This window comes from Sinocyclocheilus anshuiensis, unplaced genomic scaffold (assembly GCF_001515605.1).
Source record: "Sinocyclocheilus anshuiensis isolate Anshui unplaced genomic scaffold, SAMN03320099.WGS_v1.1 scaffold673, whole genome shotgun sequence".
NCBI lineage: Eukaryota > Metazoa > Chordata > Actinopteri > Cypriniformes > Cyprinidae > Sinocyclocheilus > Sinocyclocheilus anshuiensis.
Window position 1 is genome coordinate 48,042 of NW_015539862.1, and position 11,881 is coordinate 59,922.

At 35.9% G+C, this 11,881-nt stretch overlaps 1 protein-coding gene across 3 annotated transcripts in view; it reads left to right on the plus strand.

Moving 5' to 3' along the window:
- The window catches only part of LOC107684936 (guanine nucleotide-binding protein G(I)/G(S)/G(O) subunit gamma-12-like), a 19,254-nt gene that overhangs the window by 6,188 nt on the left and 1,185 nt on the right, over positions 1-11,881 (plus strand). For 2 of the 3 annotated variants that reach the window (XM_016481323.1, XM_016481324.1), the window contains exon 2: positions 11,039-11,147. In XM_016481323.1, coding sequence (XP_016336809.1) covers positions 11,043-11,147 — 105 coding nt within the window. In that variant the 5' untranslated portion in view covers positions 11,039-11,042. Of the gene's footprint in view, positions 1-10,903; positions 10,950-11,038; positions 11,148-11,881 lie in introns of those variants that run through there. The other variant, XM_016481325.1, reaches the window with a different exon arrangement.

The window sequence follows — 11,881 nt, forward strand, 5'->3', positions numbered from 1 at the left end:
TATATATGTGACCCTGGACCACAAAACTAGTCATAAGGGTCAATTTTTCGAAATTGAAATTTATACATCATCTGAAAGCTGAATAAAGCTTTCCATTGATGTATGGTTTGTTAAGATAGGACAATATTTGGCCGGGATACAACTGTTTGAAAATCTGGAATCTGAGGGTGCAAAAAAATCAAAATACTGAGAAAATCGCCTTTAAATTTGTCCAAATTAAGTTCTTAGCAATGCATATTACTAATCAAAAATTAAGTTTTAATATATTCACAGTAGGAAATGTACAAAATATCTTCATGGAACATGATCTTTACTTAATATCCTAATGATTTTTGGCATAAAAGAAAAATCAATAATTTTGACCCATACAATGTATTTTTGGCTATCGCTACAAATATACCCCAGTGACTTAAGACTGATTTTGTGGTCCAGGGTCACATAATTATAATATATATACACACATACACAGACACACACACTTACAAAGAATATATTAATGCTTATTCTGCATGACCATATTTTAGAACCCTTAATCCTACTCATACCTACACTTAACAACTACCTTACTAACTATTAATAAGCAGCAAATTAGTTTGAGGCAAAAGTCATAGTTAATATTTGGTTAATAGTGAGAATTGGACCTTAAAATAAAGTGTGACCAAATTGTCCTTAATTCAACATTCAACAACTTTATTCATGCAAAATAAAGTTCTTAATATTTTCATTTATATTTATACCATCTTTCTTACAAGTGTAACATGTATCTTACAAATTGTAAATATACTATATGAACAACCACTTACTACAATGATTTCTCACAGCTGTAAGATGTATGTGTTTGATTCACTAAAAAGAAACAACTCCGTCATTTATTTGCTAATCAGGCAATGTTGAACCCAATGCACTGTATGTTTTGATTCACTAAAGAGATTTGGAATCAGCCTGCACTGGCTGTGCTGTAGGTTTTAGATTCACTAAAGACAAGGGGGTGTTTAAAAATGGTTTTAGGTTATCAACACATTTTTTTTGCCACGATCTTTTAGTATTTAAATATATGCATTTACCAGATGCTTTTTTTTTCTAAAACAACATGCAATGCATTCAAAGTTAATATTTTGCCAGTATGTGTTTCCTCAAGGAATCAAACACACAGCTACCTATTCTTATTTGAACAACTTCTTTAGGCATAGGAATTTGCCAAAATTACCTTCCTGTTGGGAAGGTAGTGAAAGCATGGGTTCTCCCTGAGAGTAAAGATGGGCAAGATTCAAGGAAATGGCTCCCATGATGCAACTGAATGAATGGAAGTTATTGATCAAGCGAGGTGTCAACTGCTGTAAACTGAGAAAGTCTCCATTGCAATGAGCAGCCTCAGGTGGTTAAAACATTGTGTGATGAGGAAACAAAGCTCTGTGAGAGTCCAAGGGGACGTTCATTGTTCATAAGCAGGGATTATGAGAAGTTTGGGAAGCTTCTGGGGGACTTGTGAAGGGAGTTTTGTGAGAGAGGTTCTGTGTGGGAGAAGCTCATTCTCAGGGTGGCCATAGGGCCCCAAAGTGTTTTGTCCCGCTGCTCTTCTTTAAGGAGAATGAAGTATGCAGGTGGCATGAGGCTATACAAGTGCTCTCTATGTTCAGACAACCATCTCACTTTCTCTTCTATCTTTTTGAGCCCAATAGCCCCAACTGGACTTAATGTTAGAAATGAAGCACGTCTTAATTTTAGATTCAAAGTCATTTGATCAACCAGGAACAAGAATGAAAAGATAGCCTGTTATTCACAATAGTGTTTTTTTCTTCCTGGGAGTGCCATGGTTTTTTTAAATGTTGGACAGACACATTTGAGACAAAGGTCTCAAAGTGTTTTTTTCCCCCATATTTGGTAGCCCGGTTCTCTGTGATCTCAATAGTGCACAATACTCCTCCACAGAGCTGCATATTAAACATCAAATATGTCCTGTTTTACCAATTGTGTCATGTACAATGGCAAGAAACATCTGTCTATTGAATTGTACTCATAGGCTATATGCAAAAACAATCATACAATGTGAACAAGTGTCTGATTCATGAATGAATGACTCTTATGAGTTGGTTCTTTTTAGTGAACAAACAGTGCATCCAGTGAAGTCTAATTCCTGAACGAATGTCTCTTCTGAGTCAGTCTGAATCCTTCTGGACTGAATCCAGAAAAAGAGCGGTTACTGAATCAACATCTGACTTACACACAATCTGAAAGACTTTTATTTTGATGAAGACATTAAAAATAAAAACATATATTTCCGGAAGTGTTTAGGGGAACTCCTTTAATTCAGTGGTTAAAAGACGTTGTGGGGCTATTTGCCCATTAATACCTCTAGCAGATTGCAAGAGAATTTTATTGGTAATTGAACATAAAAGATATAAACCAATTTTCTCTATGGGTTTTCCAAAGGAAAGCCTGCTATGTGCCGTTGGTTGTTTTCTTGTCATGCTTGTCATTCTTGTCAGTGCTTTTTCTCCCCATTCACTGTGTGTAAAGGTGCTTTCCCTGAAGTCTCTTTCTTTGTGCTCTTCTCCTCCCCCAGTCACATGCTCTATGTTCATTTGTCTTTGACTTACTCTACTCATCTGTAACTAAAGTGTTTTTTGGGTCACTTTCTTTCTGTCTCTTTTGGGCACAAAACTGTAGTGAACTTGACACAACGGTAGCAAGTCTGACATTAGATCAGAAGATTTCACGTTCAATCACATTGAGGTCAATTTTTTAATGGATTTATTTATTTATTTGTAATAAATTCCAAAGAAACAAGGCACAGGTGCCTGACATTACCTTTTCCAAGTACTCTGTTTTGCCGGTCAGGTCAAGTTCATTGTGGACTAAACTGTGCATCTGGAACAGTTTGTGTCATGATGTTCTGAGCTTCTGCCTTGTTCAGAATAACTTCCAGGAAATGCTTATGATTTTGTGACTACGAGCTGCTCTCTTAAGGTGTTATGTGCCTGCTGTGATTCCTCTTCAGCCAGTCAGTGCACAAATTTGATTGTGTTATATGGTTATATATGTTTGGAAATAATGAAAACTGTGCAGTTTTGGAAATGCATCTGCATCAGCCAGTGTGTTCTTTCTGCAAGATCACTGCTTTACTAGTGCTAAGCTTGTTGGTTAATTAGGCAAGCATCACTATTAGTATAGCTTATACTTTTAATTTTCACAGGTGAAAGTCATTTATAATTCCATGAGATCTGGAATTTTGTGTGAGCGCAAAATATGTCCCCCCCGCAGATTTTACATCAGATTTAGTGGATCCTGTAAATTTTAGCCCACAAAGTTTCACAGTAATCTCCGGTGCCCTTGCAACTTTGTTTTGCAATTGCAGCTTTATTTCAAGTAATTGCTCATTTATAGATCCAAATTGCAACTTAATACCTCACTTGGGTCCCTAAAAAAACACTCAGAACACCTTTTCAACCACATAGCAACATGCTAAAAAGCACCTAGAACACCTTAGAAACTGCATAGCAACACTTTAGTATTATGAGTTTTGCACATACAAACACCACTCAGATTTCCATAAAATGTAAACATCTAGTTTTAGTCTATAGTATTTCTGGGAGTGGAATTTGTAATGTTTACTTCGCAATGAACGTGTTTTTGGTGTTGAATTGGCACTTATTAGGGACGCAGAACAATACTGTTTATGAGATCCTGTCACAAAGTGTTTTTTCCCCATATTATAAATGGCTCTATGTCCAAACATGACACAATCTCCTGTAGGCTTTATTCCATTAGTGAAAACCCTCAATGCTGTCGAGCCGGTTGCCCAATATATCATATGGGTGTTATCATGTGCTGATGAGTTAATGGAAAGGATCTTTGATCCTATGATGACAAATCGGTTCATGTGACATTCAGAAACTCAGGAGGTGTTAATGTCTGGAATTCTTTCCAGTTTGTGAATGGAGGCTGGATTGACAGGGTTTCTTTTAAACCAAAGCATGCATTGTTTGTTTTATAAGAGTCATTCGAGACATACAGATTTTTATTTCTAATTTATTACCATCGGATTGCTGTACAAAGGTGAATGTTAGTGTGCTCATTGCTGTAGGTTCACGTATACTTCTGTGAATATGAATGGTTTATGCAAATACATACAAAACATATCTTGCACATAAGACTGTTTTGGCCTCAGTTTGTTTCTCATTTCAAGTCTTAGCTTGTTTCGTTTGTTCCTAAGCTGCTTTATCTTGCACAGTATATTGATGTTCCTCTTCATTCCCATGTGTTCTCTTGTTCTCATTCTTCATGAAAATATTTGACATTTCATACACAACCCTGTCCTGTAAACTACGCAGCTCAGCCATCTGTAGAGTCACAAGAACACTGTTGTGGCTAGAGCTTTACTCATTAATGGTGCTAGATGTGATTGGAACAAACCCTAACCCAAAATATTAAACTTTGTTGTGTAAGTCATCCAGCACAATAATGCTTCATATAATAATAATAATGCTTCAGATGTGCAGAAAATCCCTTGTGCTTACACTAAAGGAGAGACCAGAGAAGGACTCCAGACTGTGATTAAAATGATCTCCAATGCAACAGTAATTTAAACCAATCCTGTATAAATTCAATTGGTGGTAGTTGAGAAAAATGTGTGTGCATTCACATGTAGTTTAGTCAGATACCATCTTATGAGGTAGCGTTAATTATGTCTTTAGAGTGTGCTCCATTTGTTTCTGCATGCTACATTGAAAACAGCACAAGCCGTGATGTCGAATTTGTGAACGAATTACACTTATGAACCTGTTTCTTTCACAAGCCAGTTTTAAACTCGCTCAAAATTTGAATCATAATCACTGTCAACAAATCGTTCAAAGCAGAGGTGTAAAGAGTACCTGAAACCATACTTGAGTAAAAGTACAGATACCTTACAGTAAAACTTACTCCATTACAAGTTACAAGTCACCAATTCCAAAACAACTTGAGTAAAAGTCTTAGATTATCTGATTTTAACAATACTTAAGTATTTTACTTATACAATATAAGCTAAAAAAAGCACTAGTAAAAGAGACATGCCAGTGAAAAACAAGGAAGAGTTGATATGTGAGGGTAACAATCATGTTAATTTGTAAAACCAAAATAAAACTCCTCACCTCAAAATTGCAAAAAACAATATCCTTCAAAAACTTATCTTCAGTATAATGGATGAATAAAATCATGTTAAATAAAATGAAAAAGTCAAAGCCTTCTTGCACTGGATGTGCTGGTTTCAGCCTCATTGCCGGCTGCAATAATGTCCTCATCTCATATATAAAACATCTGTGATTCACAACTACAGTACTTGCTAAGGAACTCGTGTTCACATAAAGTAGCCTTGTTGACAAAGGCAAAATGCAAAAGATATAGTACTTTCTGTGCCCTGTAGTTGGCGATATCACTTCTTTTGTAGCAGAAATAAACTGCTGCAGAAAAAGTTAGGTGCCATGCAAAATGTGTAATTGCAACACTCATTACAAATAGTGGAGTAAAGAGTTAAGATACTTATTCAAAAATGTAGTGAAGTAGAGAGTAAAAGTTGCTAATATCTTTGATACTCAGAAAAACTACAGAGTATCCAAAAGATACTCAAGTACAGTAATTAATTACATTTACGCAAATACTTTACACCTTCAAAGCTGTTACTGAGTTGACAACTGACTTCTTAACTGAACCGTGTATGTTTTTTTCAGTTATGTCTGAATTTAAATGAACTGGGAACTCTTTCTTGTAATTGAAGATGCATATTCACATCAACTATAATTGGTTATTGTTTAACAAAGTGAGGCCCAATTGTAATGTTAACGAATCAGTTGTAAGGCAAACGTGTGTGGGAGTAAACTGGCACTTGGATGACCTTTTGGAACCATTATGAACACAATTTCACTGTTTTTTTTTTTTGTTTTTTTTTAAACGGGCATAAATATTCTTAAAAAAACAAAAGTGAGACGTCTGTAATTTGTTCACTTAAAAAAAATAATTTGGCTACTAAATGTTTAATTTTAGGAGCCATTGACTGTCCAGTCATTATTGTTAGAACTGAATCCTGGAATTAGGGCTGCACGACAAATCGAAATGGAATCGAGATCGCGATTCGACAGAAGCTGCGATTGGGATGCGTATCTTTCAGTGAAGCACGGTTCTGTGATCAGCAGTAAATCTCCATCCAAAGGCCAGAGGGCGCTCTCGCGCTGAAACTCCAAATACGCCTTGCAGAACTGTTATTGAGCCATCCAGCATATTAACTAGGAGGAGCCAAGCGCAGACCTTTGGCTTTGGATAGCGATATATAATATGATGTACTCATACTAGGGCTGCACAATTAATCGAATTTCTAATCGCGATTACAATTATGGATGCCACAATTATGTAATCGTTCAAAGCGGCAATCAATCATTCAAAGTCTACAGAGTGGAGCTGCTAGTGACTGGGGCTTCATAACGACTGCTTTGTTTTAGGGTTGTAGCCTAAACGCAGAGCTCTGCTGGGGTGAGTTCGAAGTTGAATAGTTGTGCGTTTCTCAGCTGCTGAGATGAATGGGGGCATTAAGAGGAGGATGGCAGGCAGATAACACAATGGACGGGAGTTTTATTGCACCTCTGTTGCACCAGCATATCTGGCATGTTGCCCACAGATATACACACAACCTCCCGTTCACAGCTGTATCCTCTGTCTCACTCTTTTTTTCTCTCTAATTCCCTCTTAAACCACAACAAAGAACAAAAATAAAATTCTTTCACTTTAGATTGCAGCCCTAGAATTTTTCCAGGGTTGCCTGACTTTGGGAACTACCTCTGCGCTGGTTCATCCCCTCACGACAAAGTTATTTATTTTCCAAGGGGTGAAACATCGACACACAGCTCTTGGTTATCAGGTCGCACACATACTGATGTACATAAGACATTATCTCCTAGAGCTGCTATTTGTTTAGGCCCCAGGCATTGACTGATAATGGCTCATTATTGTAGCCCTGGTCCTGTGTTGTTCAGTGTGGATTGACTCATTTTTGTGGACTTGTTCAAATGTTCCCATCTGCTGGGAGTCACTGCACAGTGGCTATTTTTGACTTGGCCATTAATACTGCATGATGCTTGAGCAAGTGCATGATGTCAGCTTTATACTTCACACTGTTGGTTGCAAATCAGATTACAGTTGTTAAATACTAAAGCAAACTGACCTCATTGTGCTACAGTGCTTTTAATGGTTTAAGACTTTCATAAAATGCCTAATTAGTTTGCAGAGATCATTTACTGAATATGGTGGAGATTACTTTTTTTTTTGTAAACTAGGAAAGAACAATACATCAGTATCATATCATTAATATTATTTTATTAATCTAATGGTTTCAGTTAATATGGGATATTTAATTGCTATTTTAAAAATATAATGTAATATTTAAATATAATACTTAGCATTAGTCAATCACAAAATAAATATCAATTTTTATTATAATGATATAATAAAACATTATATTATAATGTACTTATTGTACTTATTATAACAGTACATTATAATGTTGTGATGCTTAAATTCACTTGTAGCATTTAAAATGGCCGATTCAATTCAAAAGTTATTTTTTGAAAGAAATTAATACTGAAATGAAGGACTCGTTCAATTGAGCAAATCTGAGAGTAGATTCATAAGGATTTCTATTCCAAATAAATGCTTTTCTTTTGAACTTTCTATTCATCAAAGAATTCTGAAAAATGTATCATGGTTTCCTCTAAAGTATTAAAATATGCAATAAATGCAGCTTTGTTGAGCGTGAGACTTCTTTCAAAAATGTTTAAAAAATCTTACTGTCCCTAACTTGGTCATATATTGGTCAAAATAGTACAGATTCTTAATACGTCATTTATCAATTATTGGCCATAACATAAAGATAATTCCGCTTATCATTATTGTCCAGAATTGTACTCTGTGTGTCCATATCTTAAATGAAGGGAGGATTGCATAGAATATCAATGTTTAGGCAATGATTTATCTAACCGCACAAGACGGTCTCATTCTGGACACACTGCATGCTTATTAGATATGAGCACACATTAATTCGGTGGAGTAATTTTGCAGTAGTTTTGATAGCTGTTGACACATCCTTTTCATGATAAAAATGTCTAGGCCAGGGATAGGTCCTGGTGTGCCGCTGTCCTGCAAGGTTTATCTCCCATCCTAATCAAACACCTGATCAAGCAAATCAATGTCTTCAGGATTAGGCAAGTGAGTATTTTTTCAGGGTTGGAGCTAAACTCTGCAGGACAGCAGCACTCTAGGACCGATGTTGCCTATCCCTTGTCTAGGCTTATTGCTGTTGAGTAATACCTCTGTTTGTCAGAGAGCTGCATGCACTGTCATCTGAAGTGTTTTCGAGAGCTGTTTCTAAAGAACTGGACCCCGAGGGTTAACGGACCTCTTTCTGTAGAAATGGCCTCTGACCTACCTAATGAAATTTCCGTGAAGTCGTTAAAAGACCCTGGAGAGAGAGAGATGGTTGTCAGATATTAGGCCTGTAATAAGCCTCTTAGCCCATTCATCATGAGATGATCATTTCTTGTTTGAAGTTAAAAACATCTTTATGATGGATTTGTTTCTTACAAACATGCAGCTTTTTGCTTTACAGGACATTAATTGATGGATTGGAGTCCTGTGGGTTACATCTGGATTATTGTGATGTTTTTGTCAGCCGTTTGGACTTTCATTCTGACGGCACCCATTCACTGCAGACGATCCGTTGGTGAGCAAGTGATGTAATGATACATTTCTCCAAAACTGTTCAGATGAAGAAACAAACTCATTTACATCTTGGATGGCCTAAGAAAGAATAAACTGTCAGAATTCTCACACAGTTGTACATGCTGAGTGAGAATGAGTTGCGTTACTACAGCTGGTTGATCAGGGCATGCTGGTGTCACTGTGAGATCATGTGACTAAGCGAGTGGCAGGAACTGATAACATCTGCTGAATGAACATGTCTAGCGGCAGCAGTTGGTGACCTCAGGGCTAATAGGGTACCACTGAGACAGGGACATGTTTTGTGTACCACCCCTACACACATCTACACATCAGTATGCAGAACATAAAGTCATCAGCACATTTTCTTTGATTGAGGCATAGACATACACTCTTATCTTTAAAGACTGCCTTCCTATCTTTAAAAAAATCGGACATGGTCATAAAATTCAAGCAGTGTGTACTGTAAATGATGGCATCCAGTGTACTTTGTATCTTCTATTACTATATTTAGCCTAAATGTTCCAGTGTTTTATTTAGATGGCATAATAAATTATTTAGGAATGTTCCTTCATGACGTCTTGATTATAAGAGCAATAGGAAATGGCCCAAGGATTTTTGATCACGCATTTATGATCACGTAACTTTAATTAACTTTGATCAAAAGTAACAGTAAAGACATTTGTTACAGAAGAATTCTTTTTCAAATAAATGCTGTTCTTTTGAACTTTCTATTCATCAAACAATCCTGAAAAGTGTATAATGGTTTCCACAAAAATATTAAGGAGCACAACTGTTTTCAACATTTTTCAACAAAAACATTTTAGTTTTCAACAAAATCAGCATGTTTTGCAGGCCATTTTTGCAATATTTTTGATCAAATAAATGCAGCCCTGGTGAACATAAGAGACTTCTTTCAAAAACATCTCACCGACCCTAAACTTTTGAACTGTACATTCAATGTTCAGCTTTCAAAATCTAATATCATTGTAATATTTGCATGTTAAATTGCAATTGCACTTCTTTCTTGCATCTGTTTTTAAAATTCTTTGGCATAACTGAACTTGAATAGCTTACACTGGGCATTTGTAGTGCAGACTGTCTGTTGACTGGCGTCTGGATATTATGGAAGGGCATTTGTTATAATGTAACCTTTCCCCATAGAGAGCACTGTAACACTGTCCCGCTTTTGTAAGTGTGTCAAATCATGCCACTGCCAAACTTCCTCAAGCCAGGTAAAGTAGGACAGGTCCCATGTGAAGAAATGTTTTGTCTTTGAGGACTAGTAACAGACTAGTAACAGTAACCAGAGGAAAAAATGCTGCAATATTTCCTCTTCCTTTAACCATAAGTCAGTAAAAATAAACTTTTTGTCTCTTTTGTTATAGTATGTTTGAGTGACAATAGATGGTGTTTCCTACCTCATTGTGCTGTACTCATGAGGTATTCCAGTTATCTTAAGTTGAGAGAATGCAGGAACCTGGAAATGAATAATACATTACAGGAACTTTTGAATTTGTTATGTATAATAACAAATGAACTTTTTGACCATCATGACCCATCCCTTCTTTGAACAAAGAGCTATTCATTTACCTTATCCTATTAGACTGGCTTATTAAACCAAACAACAATCTCAAAAAACATTCAGGCCTTTCAGGGTAGATTTGTATTAGTGGCATAAAATATATATTAAATCAAATGTAAGCAAGGCATGCCTGAAATGCTTATTATACAGGACTGTCATATTAATGAATCCAATTGTGGATGCTGTTAGCTAAGCTCAAGACATAACTTGTTTTCCACAGAACAAGCACTTTAATTCCTGCATCACTTTAGTTCATGTGAAGGTTTCGTCCTTTTATCTGTGGAGAATTAAGAATCATTTGAGTGTCTGTCAGTAACTACTGCACATAGCCTTCCAGTTTTTGTGAGTAAGGATATCAGACTCTAAGGGTGTGGGACCGTAGAGGGCAGTACATGTGCTGAATATTGACTTTAATAGATAAAGGTACAGTCTTATTGTATAGACTTGTCTTGTGCATTCGTTCCTGTATGTTTTTATTGTGCAAATGCTTCTGATTCCGTTTGTTACTGTAAGAGTGTTGATTCGACAAGTTGGAGGTTGGATTTGTCAATGCAGTGTCATAATCTTCATCCACTGAGTCAGATGTTTTCTGTTCTCTGATGCTGAGAAACTGGTGATGCACAAGGTGATGCTATGTTGTTGTGGTGTGATTGGTTTATGATATTTGTAGATTTATAACGGTTTTATTTTATTTATTTTGTTTTGTTTTTGCAGTTATATGGTTTCAAAAATGTCCTCTAAAATGGTGGGCTCAAACAACCTGGCACATGCTAGGAGGATGGTACAGCAACTTAGAGTCGAGGCCAGTATTGAGAGGATAAAGGTAAATTTTATTTTTTTTTATTTTACATGACTAAATTAACCCTCTGAATTTACCTTCCATTACTGTGAACAGATCTTTAAAAGCCATTTTATCCATTCTCCATCATGGATGATTACCATTGACCCTTTCCCCATATTCTCTCCTCTAGTCCTCTTTGTCTTTTTTTTTTTTTTGTTCAAATTTATAACAAAACAGCAAACAAATAATTATACTTCCTTTTAAAAGTATCCTTAAAAAAATATATCATAATTTCCATAAAAACATTATGCAGCACAACTGTTTATTCTTTTATACGTTTAATCACTGATAATCGTCCTGTTATCATTTCCTTACCTTCAAGTTGTTCCAAACCTGTATTCATTTATTTCTTCTGCTGAACGCAAAAGAAGATATTTTCAAGAATGTGGGTAACCAAACAGTTTCAGTATTTTTTTCACACTATAGAAGTCAGTGGGTACCAGGAACTCTTCAAAATATAATCTTTTATGTTCAGTAAAAGAAAGAAACTCATACAGGTTTGGAACAACTTGAGGGTGAGTAAATGGTGACAGAATTTTCATTTTTGGGTGTAACTATCCTAACTACCAAAAACAGCATATTCGAATGATTTCTGAAAGATCATAATGGCTAATGGCTGCTGAAAATTTGGTTTTGTCATCACAGCAATAAGATTACAACAAAAAAAAAGTGTATATATATATATATATATATATATATATATATACACACACACA